The 20790-nt window shown below is 43.7% G+C and overlaps 2 protein-coding genes and 1 long non-coding RNA gene across 4 annotated transcripts in view; 1 reads left to right on the forward strand and 2 right to left on the reverse strand.

Annotated features, from left to right (window-relative positions):
- Positions 1 to 7088, reverse strand: part of PNPLA2 (patatin like phospholipase domain containing 2) — a 46004-nt gene extending 38916 nt beyond the window's left edge. For both annotated transcript variants that reach the window (XM_035122011.2, XM_035122019.2), the window contains exon 1: positions 6633 to 7088. In XM_035122011.2, coding sequence (XP_034977902.1) covers positions 6633 to 6819 — 187 coding nt within the window. In that variant the 5' untranslated portion in view covers positions 6820 to 7088. The remainder of the gene's footprint in view (positions 1 to 6632) is intronic.
- Positions 7089 to 7208: 120 nt separating this feature from the next.
- On the forward strand, positions 7209 to 12322 carry LOC132592360 (uncharacterized). The gene is made up of 2 exons (XR_009557835.1): positions 7209 to 8936; positions 9494 to 12322. It is a non-coding gene; the product is annotated as an uncharacterized LOC132592360 (long non-coding RNA).
- Positions 12323 to 13124: 802 nt separating this feature from the next.
- Positions 13125 to 19686, reverse strand: RPLP2 (ribosomal protein lateral stalk subunit P2). The gene is made up of 5 exons (XM_035122027.2): positions 19579 to 19686; positions 18286 to 18409; positions 16235 to 16283; positions 14025 to 14120; positions 13125 to 13244 (listed from the first exon to the last, which is right to left on the reverse strand). Exons 2-5 carry the CDS (start codon positions 18406 to 18408, stop codon positions 13168 to 13170), a joined length of 345 nt encoding a protein of 114 aa, XP_034977918.1. The 5' UTR covers position 18409; positions 19579 to 19686; the 3' UTR covers positions 13125 to 13167.
- Between the last annotated feature and the right edge of the window lie 1104 nt (positions 19687 to 20790).

The raw sequence follows: 20790 nt of genomic DNA on the forward strand, positions 1-20790 counted from the left end.
ACCCAAGAAATAAGCTGGAAACTTATACTGCAAACCAGGCGACTTGCGTTTATACATGGCCCCAGGAGGGGGGGGGAGAAAATACTATAAAATGGTACCTCTAAAAGAACATGGTTTGCCCTGGAAAAATGTTGCTTTTCCCCTTTGCTTCAAAGATTCTCAAACTTTCTATCCCCTGGGTCCACGAGAAAAGACGGAAGATTACTTAGGCACATGAACCACAAAATGATCACAAGTGCACAGCCAGACACAGAATTGTGGTGTGCATGGAGGCGGTTTGGCATAATCATCTGGCAATTACCAACATCATTTCCTATTGACAGGCCATCTCTATATGTAATCTTCTACTGTTCCTCTCCCTTAGTCTAACTATTCCTTCCCCCTTCCGCCTTCACAGTCATTCTCTTTCTTCCCACAAACTGTACCAGCCACTCTGTCCACTTCCTCTCTTTCCTTTCCTTTCCTCAAACCTAACAGTTACATGCTACCCCACAGGGCTGGAGTATGGCTTTCATTAAATGGGTCAGATCAAAATGTGACTAACCCTCCATGGGCTTGACCAATTCCCTGACCCCACAACAAAAAAAGGCCCCAGAAATGGTGCCGTAGTTGTAAAGATATATGCATACCTGTACAAATTTCACTAGATTACTATTCACCATAGGCATGACAGAACATTTCATTTATTTAAAAAAATATTTACATACCACTGTATCATAAAAAGATATCACAGTGGTTAACAGCAATATAAAAACATAAAGCCAAACAGTAAAAACATAACAAGTTAAAAGCAAAAAGAAATTAAAAGCAAACATCAATAGACCATTGTGGGGGGTGTACGCTTAATTCCCTGCATAGGCTTGACAGGATAGAAAAGTTTGCAGCAGGCGTTCAAAAGCTGGCACAGAAGCCACAAGTGGACGACTTTGGGGTTGTGGCGCTCATCTTGCTTTATTGGCCGAGGGAGCCGGCGTACAGCTTCCGGGTCATGTGGCCAGCATGACTAAGATGCTTCTGGCGAACCAGAGCAGCACACGGAAATGCCGTTTACCTTCCTGCCGGAGTGGTACCTATTTATCTACCGTACTTGCACTTTGACATGCTTCCGAAATGCTAGGTTGGCAGGAGCTGGGACCGAGCAACGGGAGCTCACCCCGTCACGGGGATTCAAACCGCCAACCTTCTGATCGGCAAGCCCTAGGCTCAGTGGTTTAACCCACAGCGCCACCGTCGTCCCATATCTATTCTGGTAGAAAACCAATTAATTGCTCTTTAACAGATCAACAATTCCTTACAGTCGGGGCACCTGCTCACAGGCAGCACTGGAAGCCTTCATGGGTGACTTGGCGCCTGCAGACACCGGGCTGGTGACCCCTGTCTCATGCAAAAGTGTTCATACCATGGCTAGAAACAAATTAGGAATGGCTTAAGGCAGGCATCCCCAAACTTCGGTCCTCCAGATGTTTTGGACTACAATTCCCATCAGCCCTGACCACTGGTCCTGATAGCTAGGGATCATGGGAGTTGTAGGCCAAAACATCTGGAGGGCCGCAGTTTGGGGATGCCTGGCTTAAGGACTCCAATCAGTGTGAAGCTGGTTTGAGAAACAATGCATCAAATGGTGGTATTTCATAACAAAATTGTTCTTGTTGTTGTTTAGTCGTGTGACCCCATGGACCAGACCACGCCAGGCACTCCTGTATTCCATAACAAACACTCCCGTCTTTTCATAACAAAATACAGGATACATATTGAGTTAATGTTGTGTTCTGGATCAAAAACCCAGAACTGGTAGTGCATAGCAAACAGGAGTGTGAACACATCCTCTCTACGCCCTCTCACTCACCTCCCTAAAAAGAAAAACAGCTTTCTAAGGGCAAATGCAAGTTTGTTCTTCCTCCATTAGATAGTGACAATGGAAATTGTTTTAACAAGGGTTATGTCCATATAATGCAACCAGTATGGAATCTGCAAGATAGATTTTTGGGAAGGAGCTGGCAAGAGCCTAATTACTGTAACTACTTGTGGATTTTGAAAGCAACATCCAGGGCTTTATCTCCCACCCACTTTGTATTCAGGGATAAAGTACACCTTACTGAATACAAAGTGAACAGCAGAGGCTTTAAATTTGTTTGTGTCTGTTTTAACAGAAATTTGTGCTATCTTAATTATGGATATCCTTTCCTGAGCCACAATTAAAACAGATACTGTATGCATACACAATATTTCCAGTTCAACTGGCGCTCAGAGGCATATCACGTCACCTTAAATACATTTCAAGACTATATATCCCATAACCAGTAAGTCTGGTTACTCCAAGGGGTGCATCTTAATAAGTTTACACCTGGAAGTTTCCAGATGCTCATTAGAATCACTCACTCTGTAAAGGTATTTTTAATTAACAAAACAAGCCTGGGTTCCTGTCGTCGTTTCTACCTCTACAAAGTTCATATCTACACTTTAAATCTCATTGGGCTGTTTCAGTTGCCATTTGCTTTTTAAAGAAGTGTTCAATCCAGATTCCATGGGATGACTGTACATATATGGCTCCTAGCTTAGGTGGGCAATGAGTAAATGAAGATTAGATTACCAGTGTGTGCTTGTGTGTAAAACAGCCTGCACCATCCAGGTGCTCTCCAGGCATTTTGGACAACCCTGTTTTGGACAACTCGGAAGAAGTGTGCATGCACACGAAAGCTCATACCTATGACAAACTTAGTTGGTCTCTAAGGTGCTACTGGAAGGAATTTTTATTTTATTTTCTGTGCTCTGCTCTGCAGCTGATGGAAGTTCTAGTTCAGAACATCTGGAGGGCCCCAGAATGGCAAAAGCTAAAATAATACAATTTACATCCTGCCCTTCTTCCTGAAGGAGCCCATGGCAGCAAACACATTTTTTAAAGCATTCTAAAAAAAAAATGGTAGAAAACTTTCTCTACACTGTTCTTGTTCACCAAAGCTGATTAAATTACTGTACCAATGGAATTGAAAGGGAAACTTTCAAATGACTAATCACTAAACAAAGTACAAAAGTATGTTCATTATCACCAGCAATTACAGCACAAGGTACAATCTCCATGACAAAATGATTCGCCTAATTTTGCTTACTAGTAAGATTACGAGTAAGATTAAAATAAATGGCCACTTGAACACTGTTCTTACTGATGATAAAGTGACACAATTAAAAGGCAATTAAAATCCAACACACCTTCAACAATACCTTACTATATTGCCTGCTAACTAGAGGGCACCCAAAAATCCAATTTACAACAATATCTAATTTGCAACATACTTTCAGAAAAACAGAACTGGCTGTGATAAGGCCTGCCCCAGACCCACATAATGTAGATCTGAGAGCCAAGACACATTTAATGCTTTAAGTATGCACCATAAGCTTTTAGGAAAGGGTTGACCAATCCACATAACACATTCAGCTCCCACAAGCGGTTATTTGTGCCCCATGATCCTCCAAAATTTGTCATAACAAAAATTAGCAACCAATCCCATGAGTCTCCTGCTGTGGTGCCAAAAGACCCCGCTAAATTTGTTTCAAATTTTAAAAATAAAAATTGGTCAGGCCTATTATTTTATTCCTAGAAGGTTGGTCATGGGTCGATGAAGCCATAAGCCACCCCTGTTTTAAAGCATATATGTATTTATATTGGTGAATGGGCAGCAAATGAATAGATTGATGTGAGCAGCAAAACTGCATGTACAGTATGTGTAAAACATGTAGGAAAGACTCATTCAAGAGCAGAGGTTGGTTGCTGCTCATTGGCAAGTGTGCATTCATGGTAAACATTCACATGATGTATGAAAGGCTATGTCATTTCATTGCCACTTGCACTGAACATGTATTATGCTTTCCTATATCTTCCCAAATAGACCCCTACCCACTAGCAGGAATGGCCTAAAAGAAAGTCATCAGAAGCAATGTTCCATAACTATGCAATGGGGAAAGCTGAAACCAGGGAACTTCCTAGCTATTCTATAGTTAGGAATTAGCCTTGGCGAAAGCCAGGGGTGAACGAAGGCTAACCGATACCCGGAGTGGGGCAAACCACCAGCTTGTGCCGCCATGTAAGACGCATGTGTGACATTGCTACATATGATGCATGTGTTGCGTCACTATGTAGGGCACATGTGCGGTGTCGCTGCGTACAGCGCATGCGTGCAACACCGCGTATGCATTGTACATAGCGGTTTGCTGCTGGCGCCACCAGAGCACCATATGGACAGTGGCAGGATCCTCTGCTTGCGGCTGCAGCAGTGGAGGAATCCTCTGCTTGCAGCTGTAGCAGCGACAGAGGGATCCCACCGCCGTCCATATGGCACTCGAGCGGCGCCAGCGGCAAACTGCTATGTAAAGCTGTGTTGCCCCTACATGCAGAATAATGAAGATATCCTGTCATTCCCAAGGAATAAGCCCCAACAAAAGTATAGTACTAGTGAATTCACTACTCAGGGCTGCATGCTTCCCAGGGCAGAGCCAGCAAATGAACTGACCCACCCCCTTCCTTGTTTCCCTGGCATAGCCTTTGGGCCTTCAGTTGGTGTAGGTCAAATAAAAAATTTGCAGTGAAAGGTTTTCCCAACAAACAAATGCTCAGTTTTATCTGTTAGATTTTTATCTGTTGGGGTCTTAAGGGCACAAAATAAAATCCCTGCAACCAAGGAAGAAATAATCACATAATTTTAGGGTTGGAATGGACCTTGGAGTCACCTAGTCCAGAGTTGGCAGGTGGCAAATCACATCTTGTTTCTTTCAGTCCAGCACAGACTAAGTTCATGTTTCAAGGAGGATTCTTGCTGCCCAATTCAAAGTATATTTACTCAGAATTAAGTCACAGTATTGCAGCCTTAGAAACCTTTTTTAAAAAACCACTTTATAAGAAACCTTTATGAGAAATTCCACGAGACACAGTTTTGAAGATAAAAACAAATGCTAACTATCCTTTTAAAGGACAGTTAGTGCCCCCTAATGCACACCGCACTCCCTTTCAGATAGTGTGCATACAGAGGGCTTGAAAACAGATGATCTAATTTAAAGGACATGCAGCTTTATTGTGTTCTAGGTCCCAGGAGAGATAAGCAAATAATAAATCAAGATCAACAAAACAACACCACTTATAAGATATGGTAGAAAGCATAGGTTTGAATCCATGAAACCCAAAGACTATGAATATTCAGGGAAGGGCAAAATGCTTTTGAGATGCTACTATGTGAATATCTGTTTTTGCAGATATTTGGTGCCTATGTCTGTGCAGATGCGATTTTCGGCGCCACGGAAGTGAGTCCCTGCGCTGCACCGGTTTAGTGCTGCACACAAGTGGGCAACTCAGTTTGAGGGTGGCTCGCAGGCCGGTCAAACAACCTCCGCGGGTCGCTTCTGGCCCATGGGCCTTAGGTTGCTGATCCCTGCTGTAGAGGGAAGTGCAGGGCAGATGGGACTCATCAGACTGAGAAGGTAGCCCATCTGACTTCACCCCTGAATGCGCACTCCATTGTCTCTCAAGACAGACAGATGCCAATGACAATTGGTTCCAAGAAGGTAGGGTGTCTTGCACCCACAGATTCATAACAATATACAGTATATACAGGGTGAGTCTTTTAAAAGAGGCCCCGTGGAACATGTGTACTCTGTATCCATGGGGCCTCTTTTAAAGGGCTCACCCTGTATATATGGTACATACACACACTCTCTCCCTGGGGTTGAGTACTGTGTTGCATTGTACATGCTGCTTTGAAGGCAATTCAGAACCTTTGGTTAGTTCAAAAACAGTTACTAAGCTATTGCCTTGGTCTGCTTGGTAGAAACTTATCTTCCTAGCATTGAAATAACTTCCATGGCTTCCATTCCATTTTGAAGCACTACATAGATTAGGGCTCAGGTACCTGAAGAAACACCTGCTCCCATATCAACCTCTGTGCCTTGAGATCATCTTTCAAGGGTATCATCCAGGGCCCCACACCATCCAAGTAAAGTAAGGCAGGTGAAAACCAGAGAGCAATACCCTTCTCAGAGGTAGTGCCTCCTTTGTGGAATTCGCTCCCCAGAGGCCTAGCTGGTGCCAACATTGTTTTAGGTACGAGGTAAAGACAATTTTTTTCTGCAGTGTTTTATTTTATTTCATTTTAAAACATAAAACACATTTCAGCTTTATATTGTTTTTGTAAACAACCCTGAGATCTCCACAGAAGGGAAGCAGAATCCAAGCCTGTACCTACCCACACCCAAGTGACACATTAATAACAAGCAAGAGAAAAGGGCATGGTTCAGCAAAAGAGCATGTTTTGCATGCAGTACTAAGGTCTGACTCAGCATGAGGCAGGTTCACATGAACCAGAAAAGGTGAGAGTCATCCGTTCTGTGGGTCAATAAAATCGGTATGTGTTTCCCCCACCCCACCCCACCCAGGTCTCTGCGTGTGTCGCCGCTGAAAAAAGCACACACACCCATTAGTTTCGGGGGGGGGGCGCACGTTGTCATCTGGATTCCTCCTTCAGAAAAAGGGAAAGCAGCAAGACTGACAGGAACGAAGGCGCCCCTCTCCCAGTGGTCTGCTTTTGCTTTCCACCAACGGCGCAGAAGGGGAACCCAAAAGCACAGGATGACACAGGCAGGCTGCTTACCTAGGCAGGCTCCAGTGACCAGGGCTGTAGCCGTCAGGGCTCCGGCCGAGGCGCCATAAATGTTCTTGGCATTCGCCACCAAGAAAGGTGCGTGCTCTTGGAGGCAGCTGGCGACCCCGATGTGGTACACCCCCAAGAACCCGCAGCCGGCGAAGGAGATATTCCAGGTGGAGCCCAGCGGGTACATCGCCTCACAACCACAACCACCTCCTCTTCCTCACACGCCCTCACGGATGCGGGGCGAGGCAGGGGGGCAACCACGGAGCGAGCTCTCACGGCGCGGGGCTGGGCACTCCTGAGCAGCTTCTGTGGATCGCCCTGCTTGGCTCCTTCTCAGCGCCTGGCGTGCAAGAAGGGGTTTCTCCCGGTGGTCGCCGCGCTGCCAAGCCAAGCCAACCGCTCCTTCCGCCTTCTCTCTAGTCGCAGCAAACTCCACCTGAGCGCCGACAGTTGGGAGGGAAGCGTTATATCGGGTGCGCGCCTACCGTGGGGAGGAGCCCCGCTTGGTCACAATCCCACGACGCCAGCGAGCGACACTCTCCACGCCCCCTCGGAAGGCGGAGTCGGAGGGCGCCGAAAGCTTCGGGGGACGGATAGGGCGGCGCGGGCACAAACCTGGGACCGGGGGGTGGGCTTCGCCAACCGGCTCCAGCAACCCGCCGCTGGGGAGTATTTCCCAGAAAGCTCGGGGGCGTTCCGAGGCTGCATCCAATCGCGGGGGCGCCCGGAGCGTGCATCTGGGGGGGGGGGGCGCCCTCCTCGCAAGCGCCGCTGCTGTAGCTTTCGACCCAGATAAGCTTGTTTTGGGAGAGATCCTGCCCTTCCCAGGAAACCAAGTTTGAAGGTCTCGCGCATTGCGGTTGCCTCAGGCGTGTTATGGTGACGCGCGGGCGCGTGTACACACTGGAGATTAAACGGTACGTATGTGGTGCGCAGAGGGAAGGCTGCGGTGCTTGCCAGGTTGCGGATCGGGGATTTGAAGGGCGAGGTTCAGCCCCCCCTTGCGTTTCTTTTCTTAAGAGCCCCACGGAGCTCAGTCCCAAATAAACTTATCTGAGATTGGGGTGTTAAGGGGTTTTGGGGAGAAATAAAGTTAGACCATCTTCCGGTGGTGCTCTCAGGGTTAGGGGGCCCACCTCAGCAGAATAAGTAGGATGGTCCCCCAAATGCTGTAGCATTTGCGAAGAGGTGAAGTAATAATGAACGTTACCGTCTAAAATGGGAGAGCTATTAAACCAGTAAGTCCGACTGCACCACTACCTCCCTCCAGCTTGTGAGACTTACTAGGTAGGAAGTGTCATAAAATACAGTGGGCCTAAGACTAGTAAACATGTACAAGATTGCTCTGCTTGTCTGTTGCAGAAAAAAATAAAAAAGCTCGCAAAAAATGCCTTGTAATTAGCACCTTGGTAGTGAACAGAACACCATAGCCTGGCGTGCTATGGTCCATGGGGTCACAAAGAGTCGGACACGACTAAACAACTAAACAACAAGTGAACAGATTTATTTTAGCATATCCTTTGGTGGGTTAGAGTCCACTTAATCAGATGCATGAAGTGGCAAAGCAGGCTTGGTTTCATAAAAAACGTATACCACAACAAATCTGATGGTCTTTAAACCGTCCAAATGTTCTTGGATTACAACTCATCAGCCAGCATAACCAGTGGTCAAGTGTAATGAGGCTTGTAGTCATATCCATTTGCAGCATTGCTAGAATGAAGGGTGACTGTGACCCCCACACTTATTCATGCTTGGCTTAGTATTATATGTGAACCAGCCCAGTGTATCTGTTGGTATAGAGAGACTAGACAGAAAAGGTCTGGGTTAGTGGTTCTGTCCAAATAGTAGAGAGAGCCCATTGTTTTTCTTTATTGTTTGCTTGTCATGCTGCCTGTGTTTCAAAAGTAGGCCTTCAAATGTTAACCATTACTTTTTAAAATTGGGGCCTCAGGGACTAATGTAAAGTGAGAACAGCCAGTTTCCATGTTCTCCAGGCTGCTCTGTTTTTGTGACACTGGTCTGGAAAATTTGCATCACTTAGCAGCAAGGGGTGGGAAGAATGTTTTCCCATTTTGCATCTTCCTCCGTACAGTGGATCCAATCATGGCACATCAGTTTGGCCAATGATATTAAAATGAAAATAAAATCAATGCCAACTTAATCTACATCAACTAAAATGAGAAGGAAACCTCAGGCTTCATCTTTGGCAAGTCTACAGCCAAAATGAGAATACTGAAAGCCATTGTGATCTTACACACCAGATTAGTACTGTTAATTATCAGCATGAACACTGCAATTGATTTGGTAAGTTATAAAAGGATAATTTAACTGGGCAATCTAGTTAAGATAATCTATACTAATTGGGATCTTTTAAAGAGACATTTGCTATTAAGCAACATCAGTACATGATCTATTAATTACATGTTGTTACCTTTCCTTTTATGCTAGCATGAAATGGAATGGAGGAAATCATTAAAATAATTCCTCAGCAATCCTGTTTGTCCTGCCAATGAGTGTTAGGGAAGCAGTGCAGACATGCCTTTTAAGTTGCATTCCAAGTTGAAATTTAGTAGATGAAACCATTACAGATGATGGGAGTTGTAGTCTAGTATACTGGAGGCCACATACTACAGCATAGCTGCCAAGTTATCCCTTTTTTTAAGGGATTTTCCCTTATGCTGAATAGGCTTCCTCGCGAGAAAAGGGAAAACTTGGCAGCTATGTACTACAGTAATTATGATTATGAAAGGTACCAATTATTTGTCAAAAATCCTGAAGGTCCTATAGATGCCTACTACCCAAGATCACTTCATAGAGTTTTAGTATCTTTCCAGTTACTTTCACCACCCTTTTGTTTTCAGTCAAACTATAAGTTAGAAAGTGGAAGCAGAAAATTTATGAAACTAGTACCTAGGCCAGCTGAAATACTTTCAACAAAAGGTTTGGACTCATGAAGGTAACTATATATGGCAGGTGGGTTGTGTTGTGCGGTTGCAGTGGTCTACCTTTGTAAGCATACAGTATATGAGAAATGACATTGAACTCTAGAAGGAGGGGCAGGGAATGTGAATAGAAATTCTTTGTGATAATATTCTACAGAAACAAGTGGGAGAGGTGGACAAACAATAATGGTACATGTGCATTTCTCCCAAAGTCAGCTCTTTCAGTCAGAAGCCACACCAGTGTTCTCTAAAATGTATTTTCATTTACAGTTTATTATTCCTTAAGTCACATGCCTGTTTATAGGCTGAATATCAGGCACTGTGAGTAGAGCTCATAATAGGTAAAGGTAAAGGTGCCCCTGACCATCAGGTCCAGTCGTGTCCGACTCTGGGGTTGCGCCGCTCATCTCGCTCTATAGGCCGAGGGAGCCAGCGTTTGTCCGCAGACAGCTTCCGGGTCATGTGGCCAGCATGACAAAGCTGCTTCTGGCAAACCAGAGCAGCACACGGAAACGCCGTTTACCTTCCCGCCAGAGCGGTCCCTATTTATCTACTTGCACTTTGATGTGCTTTCGAACTGCTAGGTGGGCAGGAGCTGGGACCGAGCAACGGGAGCTCACCCCGTTGCAGGGATTCGAACCGCCGACCTTCTTATCAGCAAGCCCTAGACTCTGTGGTTTAACCCACATCGCCACCTGGGTCCCTTACAGAGCTCATAATAGACCTCTACTGTACTATTCAGCAAGAGCCTGTTGCTGTCTCAAACCCATTGAAAGGAATGTAAACTATGGCTTGCTTGCTGCCTGCATATGAAAACATTAGTTTGGTCACAGAATTTTCCCATCCTTTTAAAAACACGATGCAAAAATATCCCAACTTCACTGGAATTAGGAACCAGCCAGCTTTTACTCAATACTAGCTAAGAAGTCCATAGTCCATTATAGGGTTGCCTTTGCACTTTGCCCAAGGCACTTATACCTGTTTTTGTTTCTGTGCCAATATTTAGAACTCGTGTTGTACACTCTACTGCAGCAGTTTCCTTTTATGCAATGCATTGCACTTTTACAAGCATATGCACTCTAGTTGTTTACGTAATTGCTGCATTTTATATAATCTCTTGTAACATGGTGTACTACCTATGCATTAAAGAAGCAAGTTATAATTTATACACCCAACGATGCAAATAATTTTAAAACTTGTAAAGAATAAAGTTAAATGATATACTGTATGTTATATTAATTTTGCTGATTTTGATATTGTTATTTGTTTCTTTTATTATTTGTTTGTATACCTGTTTATTTGTAGTTTGTTTTTCTTCCTTTTGTTTTATAAATGTATTTAAAACAATAAAGATATATTCTGGAAGAAGCGAAGTTATGTATGTTGTGTTACTGGATGCTACTTTCAAACGTTTCCTAACAATCTTCAAGAAAAAATATATTAAAAAATACCGTCTTAGGTGAGTGGACCAAGTCAACTACATCCGTATTCCAAGGTACTGCACACAAGCATGGTGCTGACACCACCAAGGTTGCAGGTTAATTCCCATAAGGGACAGGTGCACATTCCTGCATTGCAGGGGGTTGGACTAGATCAGGCATCCCCAAACTGCGGCCCTCCAGATGTTTTGGCCTACAACTCCCATGATCCTTAGCTAACAGGACCAGTGGTCGGGGAAGATGGGAATTGTAGTCCAAAACATCTGGAGGGCCGAAGTTTGGGGATGCCTGGACTAGATGATCCTCAGGGTTGCTTCCAACTCCGATTCTGTGATCTTAACTGTATACAATCAATGCAGGTTTACAATTGGCTCTGCAAGCAGCGCATAGCCAGCATAATGCGCCTTAAACTTTGGAGCCAGGCTTGAGCCTGTAACTAGTTGTAGATATTCTTCATAGGCGTATTGGAGTCATGCCTTTAACTTGCCAGAAGCTAAAGATGAAGCAAGGAGACACACAAACACTCCCCAGCCATTTTCCCTAGTTTGTCTTCATGGTGTTAAAACCTTGTTAGTAGTTTTCCTAAATCAGACCATTGCTTCACCCATCTACTGGTACTCTAATTTGCAGCAAACAAACCCAAATTGCAACACTGTTAAGTGCATCCATGCCTATTAAAGAAAGACTGTGGGAAAATATGCAGTCCATGCACTACTAGTGAATTTGGCTCTAGGAAGTTACATCTAACAAAATTGCTGCATTTTAATTACCTGGAGCAGCTTGCAGGAAACATTTAGCTCACTTTACATTCCCTGTCACTTGAGGAACTATAGTGCAATTATTTTGCTTCATGAAGGTCACAAAACAGACAAGATATCAAACGGCACCAATCTGGGTTCAAATTAGAATTTTTCATCCATTTAAGGTTATGCCACTTTGGTTCGGCCATCACACTTTACTATATCCATTTTTTTCTACTTCATATTTGGGAGGCAAGGGCCAGTATAATATTGTGTATGCAATGCATGTGTTACATGGACTGCTTTTTCTGCCATGGCCATCACTCTTTAAAGCAGGGGTGGAAAACCTGCTGGAGGATTTCAGCTGCCCTGTATTCTAAATATATTTAAATAGGTCTGTCATATACAGTATCCAGAAATCCCTGGACATAGCTGGGATTAGTCTGTTGAAAATGGTGTCTAAGCGGATTTTTTTCCCAGCGGTTAAAATGTATGGGAAAACCTGGGCATATGGCAGCCTATATTGGAAGGGTTGGTTTTTTTGCTGATTTTCCTAAAATAAATAGCAACCCCCCCCCCACCTTTTTGAGTTCTTGCAAAAAAATAAGAATTCAACTGTTGTGTCCAGATTTTTGCTTTTTGAAATATGGCAACCCTAATTTAAATGTATTTTAAATATATATATTTCAACTGCCCTGTATTTTAAATATATTTCATGGCACACGGGGCTCTGTATTTCATACACAGAAGAGCAAAGTTTATGGCAATAAAAGCAAAACAAAAAACTTCTCAGAACGGGTAAGACATAGTGAAGTCTCGGTAACCAGGAGGTGGTTTTGCATGGTTGTATACTGCTCCTTGATTTGACCATAATTCAGTATTAGTTTTGTAGAACATTTAACCCTTTAGAAGCCTTTTGAATTCAAAATGTGGCTTATTCTGATGCATATTTTGAAACACTTTTTACTAAATTTCTATAAAGTAAACCAAAATCAGCTTGTCTGCCTCTACACCTGACATATATCAGATTAAGGCATCGTGTAGCATGAACAAGCTGGCTCCTGGTTTTTATAAAAGGCTCTGCCTACATCCTTATCAGCCTATTTCTCTTCCAAATATTTTAGGTACTGCAAAAACTTTTTTGTTTCGGAAAAACCTATTTTTAATCTCTTAGCACAGTTAAATAGCATCCAACTGCTCACTTTATGATGTTAATACCAAACTGCTTTGAACCACACTCCGCAATTCAAAAAAACAGTAACAAGAGTTGTAACTTTATCACAAGATGCCACTTATAAAGCATTACCAAATGATTCAGAACACTGTACATGCAGAAAGCAAGGAAGCTTATGAAGTACGTCACAACAAAACTATTTTAACCAAGTTTTATTATAGATTAGCCCTCAACAAAAGTTTAATCGAACAGCCCAAATCCCATATCATCATCAGATTCTTCAGACTCTTCTTTCTTTTCTTCTTTCTTCTCCTCAGCTGAAAAGACAAGTAGATATAGACAGTTTAGACGACAACTCTCAAAACAGCATTTTTATAGGCTCATTCTATATACTAGTAGTGGTGGGGAATCTATGGCCCTCAGACATTGTTCAACTCCCTCCAGCATGGTTAGTGGCTAGGGGTGATGCAAGCTGTAGTTCAGGAAACAACCAGAGAATCATGTCCCCATCACCGCTACAACTGCAGCTGCCTTAAAGATGAGGTGTGAGAGTCAACCAATCAGGAGTTAGAAGAAAATCCAAACAAAGTCATGATGCAAATAGCTGAAGGCAGACACTGCTCATCAACAAGTTGTATTAGGTTCAGCACTCATTTAGGCCATATGATGTCTCACTGCACTTTGTAGCCCCATGTTACAATATGCCAATACTATCTACTGCAAATAAGCAAAAAGGAATGTAAAAAGAAAGCAGAGAAGATTGGCTGGGTCTCAGCATCCATACCAAATCAGAGTATCATAGCTGAAGAGAATGTGTCTGAGGTCTGAGCTAGAACATTACCTTGCAATAATGTTTTCCTTACAACTGGAAGAGCAATTGCCAAGACACTTTTTTCATGTCGAACTGGGCAAGGTTTCCAAATGCAACCAAGTCATAAAGTAGCAACTCATATCATACAAGTTGTTCAGTTAATCTCATGGACTGTGGCTACTCAATGTGAAATTATCAAGTTTTTGGATTCCCCCTCTAGAAGTCTTCTCCCGCTTGATGCATGCCTGCCTGCCCAACCTTCCTTTTCATGATCCATTATACTTACCAGCTGCTGGTGCAGCACCTGCAGCAGGAGCAGCAGAACCTCCAGCAGAAACTGCTACAGCCCCACCAACTGGCATGCTGGCAAGCTTGCTGTTACCTGGAGGGACATTAACAAGGAAAATGAAAAACTGTATATGAAGCCAATGAGAGAGAAACCTGAGGACAAACCCCCAATTCTGCACTGTTCCCTACTGCCCAACCTTCCCCCCCTTCCTGCCCCAGTCCATTTCTGATAAAGGGAGGAACATAAGGATGAACTTTTGCCTAGCACTTTAGAAGATCAGTTTTGTCACAAGCACCTCAGGGTGTTGGCCCCCAATACATCAGACACTACAGGCTATTGACACAATACCAGTGATCAACTTCAGTTGATCACCAAACTCACACCAGGTGCCAGAAAAGGAAGTCTTAATATTCTATCAGCCTAGTTTCTGCATATAAACCAGGCCAACTGGTCCTTCAGTGCCCTTCTCCCATGTAACCAGTGGGAATGTTTTGTTCCCATTAGCAGCATGAGGCCAAGCTTAGAACTGTGGTAAGGAGTACACTGTGCAACTACAGAAGTTACATGATGGATTGACCCGAGAGATTTAAAGACTAGCTACCAATTAATGCCAACAGTTCCAGGGAAGTTGGCAATATACTATTTCCCTTGTGAGAACAAGCACGTCAGTGGGGAAAATGCCTGTTCTTTGTTTCTAGGAATATAAATCTAAACAATTACATGGGATTCCTGGAGCCAGAACAGTAAACACGTTTTATAACCATTCAGCATATTCTCAGAAGAGTATGCATAACAGCAGAGCCAAGAAGTAATTTAAGTGTACAAAAAAACCATTTATTTAGAAGAAATACAAAGGGCCTCATAAAAGCATTAACAAGTCCTGTACTTTGCTGTACCAGTCTTCCTGCAGGCGTCTAGACACACCAACATCAGATAATCAAGGATATAGCTGTTATAGTAACAGGAGCAGCCATATCATTGTAGTTGCTATGACTATGTATTCAGCACCAACAATTTACATGGCACCTACCGTAAGAGCCTAAAAGGCAAGTCCCTCCTTTTTTTGCCAGTGGAAACAAAAAGGAGGGGGGTGACCACACAAGGATGGAGGGTTCAGAAGGGCTTCACAGGAAGAGAGGTAATGCCACTGCGCTGGCATTTAAGAGGAGTTCAGTGGGTATCAAGGTCAAGCAGACAGAATGCTTTTGGTATAGAGTTCTACATGGAGTGGAGGGGATGGCAGAATGACAAGGGAAAACGACATAGAAGCTTGCTATAATCAGGTTGGGAGATGACCAAACCAGAGCATTTTACAATTTTGATTGACATGACTTAACAATTGGGGGGGGGGGTAGGGAATGATCCAAAGCTTCACTGCTAGTCTACAAGGTGAATGCTACAAAGAGCACAAGAAGATTCAGGAGGCAAGACACTGACATGCTCCTCAGGATGCCCAGGGACCATCAGGGTGGGGTACTGTTGTTGCTGGGGCATTGGTGCTAAGATGTGAGGGGCAGACAGGATTCAGGAAATGCAGGGAGAGGCTGGTAGGGTGGTCATCTCACCAAGCAAGATAGCTTGAGAGAGATGGAAGAGGGGTATGAAGTTGGGACTAGGACAAATAGCTTCAATATTTTATCACAGAAGGAGGCATGGTGGACAGGGAGATGGCAGCAGAAGACTTTAATAGAGCAAACTGGCAAGACACAAATTGTTATTCTTTTTAGAGACCCATTCAACCAGCAAGATATTTTTTACCAGAAAGCAATGCTGCTTTTTAAACAGGTATTTGTTGAGAACATCCTCTATACAAACAGGCAACAAGCAAGTGCCTGTTTTATGAGGGTTTCCCCAAATTAATGTGGTCCACCAGCGAAACCCAGCAGGCACAAGCATGAGCCTGTAGGAATTAGGATGGACCTATTACATTTCCCAGCATATTCCATTAATGCCACACATATTTATTGATAACACTCTGGATTGCCATTTGCTATGCTTAGTAATTATTAAAGTTTGGCCACTTGACTATTTCAAGATTGAACCATGTTGCACCTTTACACACTGGTAATTTCACTCCCAACAACCCTCTCTACTGTAAGCAAAATAGTTAAATAGCCTCTGAATTAGTGAGCTCTCAGCCCCAACACCTTCAGTGCCAAAGCAGGACTCGTGGTCCCTTTCAAACACCATCCCCATTTTAAACTCACCTTGGGAGATGACATCTTCAATGTTTTTCCCATTCAGCTCACTAATGACCTGTGGGAAGCAAGTTTAAAAGTGTTACCTTAAAAAAGTTTCTTTAGTGCAGGGAACTAAAGAACTAACAACTGGCCAAAATACTGCAAAACTGAAGCAACTCAAAACACTTTAAAAAATAGTAATACAATTGGTCTTGCCTAGAGGTGCCCCGGGGGAAACTGCACTGTGCCACACTGAACTCAGAAAGAGATTTCCATCTTCTCAGATGCGTTATTGCAGCTTTGCACAAAGAATATAGTGATCCCCAGGGCACTTTTGGTTAGCTACAGTGAAGCAGATTAGCTATCCAAGTGGGAATAAAATAACCTCTTACCAAGCACAACATGATGTTCATCTGGAATCTCATTTGATTCAAGAACTCGAATAAACTGAATTGTTTTTATACAAGCCCCATATTTCCTTGGGTGGGTGGGGTAGGGGAAATCATCAGTTTCCCATTATGCTTGCTGGGCTTTTGAGAAGGCAGAAGCATCTTTATTTCTTCAAAGTCTATCATGGAGTGATTGAAGGACCAGGGTAGGCTGGTAGAAACTACTAATAATGGCTGAAAAACTACCAAGATAAGTCAAAATGTTGGGACTTTAAAATTAACCTTCTGTCTAAAAAGTGATACCTTTTCATTAAGCAAATGTGTTTTTTCATTGCTGCTTAGCTCATTTAGGTTGTTTAACATACGGTAGTAACATTTAAGACAGAAAACTTTAATTTGCATTTCTTTTTATGCTGTACAAATTCTACATGACTGCCAGTTTTCCCAATCTTAATACAGAATTGGGCTATGGCAGCTTGCAATCTGCTCTTCCTTCCTGTTGGCATGAAGTCCAGAAGCCAAAGAAAGATGCAACATTGAACTGTAGAGATTCTACCTCAGAACAAGCCTTCTATAACCAGGCCTTTGGCTGCTTACACAATCTATGGTGTCTGAAATATGTTTGTGGGAGAGGGGGTTATTGGTTTGTTTTCTATGTATTTTGTGATCTCATTTTTTATTTTTATACTATAAACCACCCTGTTATCTTCAGTATACAAATTAAATAAAATCCTGCATTATGACAACTGCACTTTTCTGCTCAGATACTCATATAAAGCCAACGGTGGATTTTATTTCCCTTAAAGGTAAAGGTAAAGGGACCCCTGACCATTAGGTCCAGTCGTGACCGACTCTGGGGTTGCACACTCATCTCGCATTATTGGCCGAGGGAGCCGGCGTATAGCTTCCAGGTCATGTGGCCAGCATGACAAAGCCGCTTCTGGCGAACCAGAGCACCACATGGAAACGCCATTTACCTTCCCGCTGTAGCGGTTCCTATTTATCTACTTGCATTTTTGATGTGCTTTCGAACTGCTAGGTTGGCAGGAGCTGGGACCAAGCAACGGGAGCTCACCCCGTCGCAGGGATTCGAACCGCCGACCTTCTGATCAGCAAGCCCTAGGCTCAGTGGTTTAACCCACAGCGCCACCTGGGTCCCAAGCGCCACCTTGTTTCCCTTAGAAAGTGGTAATTCAAGAAACTGCAGCATATAGGGACAATGTCAAGCAGTATCACATTTACTGTACTATCTTATAGCTCCTTCTCCTCAGTTAAAGAATCTCTTTAATTAGTGTTAGTCTAGATCCAACCCAAAGCTCTGGTCAAAAGAGCCCCCTGAACAATTTATGCTAAAATACATATACACCCAGTAAAGGGAGAATTTTACTCTGCAAGGACTTAGGAAAGTATTACTGAAAATCAAACCAATGGAAGTCTCATTAGTACAGGATATGCAGTACAGGGTATAACATTAGTGTTACTCCAATTAATTCTGGACACTGAAAGTTAGCCCCAAAGCAGCTGCACAGGAAATATCCAGAGAATACTTGTGAAACAGCAACCAAGAACAACATTCTTCAAGCCTCCATTCTGCATAGTCTCTCTTTGGGTGATAAGGGGCTTGTGGTCCAGTGTACTCTTTTCAATTAATGGCATTAATGCCACACTGCACACCTATCTGTCACTCACCTTATTCACACGTTCATCGTCCGTCTCAATGCCTACACTGTCAAGAATTTTCTTTAAGTCTTTTGAGCTTGGGGACTCATTGCCCCCAAGGACAGCAAGAAGGTAAGCTGCAACGTAGCGCATTCTGGGAAAGAAAAAATAAGTTGTTGTTTTTTTAAAAAAATGGCTGATACTTATTTGAACAGATTTTTCCTGTGTTTAACACGATATTCCAGTGAGTTTTAAAATGGATGATAACACCAAAAGTTCCAGGGGAGTATACACAGCTGCCCTCATAATTTTTGATACTGTATATCTATGCTTAAAAACTACCCTTACGTATTCCATATTGGGGGCAACCAGTAAGTAACTCCTATTTAGAGCACATGCTTCGCCTGACGAAAACACCAGGTTCAATTCCTGACATTACTACTTTAATTTTAAAAAGGATCTAGTAGTGAATGCTGCAAGACTTCTTCACCATACACGGCAGTGCCACCACTATTCACAACTGGACAATATTGTGGCAGATGAACCAACAGCCTGACTTGGTTTAAGGCAGCCTCTTCTTACATTACAACACACAGTATGTTCTCTCACCTGCAAATTAAATATTTAATTGGGGGGGGGCAATAAAAAATAAACGATTTCACTTCAGGGCCTTTTAAAAATAAGCCCCCTCACGGGAGGCACGTGCTACCATCACATCTTCGCTTTGGTCCAAACCACACTAAGTTTTTATCCAGCGAAATATTTCCTTTAGGGAATAAAATGACTTCGTTTAAGAAACTCCCACATTCACGTTGGACAAAGCCGCCATGCCGCTTAGATTTTAAGTTTCAACTTTCCATCGCCAGACGAAGCCGGAAATGGGAAAACCTAATGCACTACGGTCGCTTACCAGGGCAAAAAGGCATCTTACCCCACTTGCTGAAACCTTTAAACTTTTATTTTAAATCGGAATGGGGGGTTGCTCCCCACCACCTCTACTCGCCCTTTTTGCCCGGGAGGTTTCAAAAGCACTCCCTTCGCCATTTCTAGGGTATGATATGCCCTCCGCAGCCTTTCGTCACAGGCCACCACGATCACAGGCTCCTCTCCTTCCCAGCCGGGCCTTCCCTAACCTGGATCAGGAAGCACATGGCCGCCATGTCACCCCCTCCACCCTGGCCCACATGGTATCGCCTACCCGGGCTGCCCGGCTTATAAACCCGCGCAACGTCAAGCGATGGGGATGTAATCTAAGCGCGTTCTGGACGCATCCATTACAAAAAGGGGGGGCGCGGGGTAAAAGAAGCCCCCAAGCCTACTCACTTCGGGCCTCTGGACGTGCGCTCTCTACGACGGCGATAGCAAAAAGGAGAGGGAGGAGCCTACGGCGCGGGGTTCTTCCCAGTACTCTCCAACAACCGGGTTTTTCATTGGACGCAAGGCGTAGCCAACCAGAAACCGCATAGTTAGCGGCGCCCTTATGGTCGTAGCGCTAAACGGAAGTGAGACGCTTCCTGCAGTGTGCAACCGCCATGTCACCAGAGGCACCAACGACGCCCTTGGGGAGGAATCGGTCTCTGCGACTGCTGTTTTGGGATTAGAGGCGACAGTGAAGGAGCATGATTTGCATGCAGAAAGTCCTAGGATCAGTCAGCAGCATCTCCACGTAGGGCTGGGATTTGCCCAACCAGATGCCTGTGGGAAGCCAGAAAGCAGGACCTGAGTGCGAGAGTACTCTCGCCTCCTGCAGTTTCCAGCGACTGGTATTCAGAAGAATACTGCCTCTGATACTGGAAGTAGAACATAACAATCAGTGTTAATAGCCCTGCCCTCCATGAATTTCTCTTAACACTCTATGTGGTGTGCAAAGAGAGGTACTTAATTTTGTCTGTCCTGAATCTTTCAACATTCAGCTTCGCTGGATGTCTGTGAGTTCTAATGTTAGGTGAGACAAAGAAAATCTTTTTTCTACCATCTTTCTCCATAGCATCCTGAATTTTATACATCTGTCATGTTGCCTCTTGAGTCGCCTTTTCTTCAAACTAAAAAAGCTTCTAATGTTGTAACTTGAATACAGGGGAATTGCTCCATTCTTTCGATCATTTAAAATACAGTGGTACCTCGGGTTAAGAACTTAATTCGTTCTGGATGTCCGTTCTTAACCTGAAACTGTTCTTAACTTGAGGCACCACTTTAGCTAATGGGGCCTCCCGCTGCCACTGCGCAATTTCTGTTCTCATCCTGAAGCAAAGTTCTTAACCTGAGGTACTATTTCTGGGTTAGCGGAGTCTGTAACCTGAAGCGTCTGTAACCTGAAGTGTCTGTAACCCGAGGTACCCCTGTAGCAAGAAAGAGCAGTAAATTTGGCCAGTCCTTTCTACACCCATGTCTTCATCCTGTTTCTTGGTCTCATGACCCTTCAATCCAGAACTACTATGGTTCTCAAGAAACAGCTATTAAAATGATGATGATAAGACCAGTTTCAGAGGAGAACATCAGTTTCTGAAAGCAGCCAATGAATAGCAATGCACAAAG

The sequence above is a fragment of the Zootoca vivipara genome, chromosome 1, assembly GCF_963506605.1.
Source record: "Zootoca vivipara chromosome 1, rZooViv1.1, whole genome shotgun sequence".
NCBI classification, from domain to species: Eukaryota; Metazoa; Chordata; class Lepidosauria; order Squamata; family Lacertidae; genus Zootoca; species Zootoca vivipara.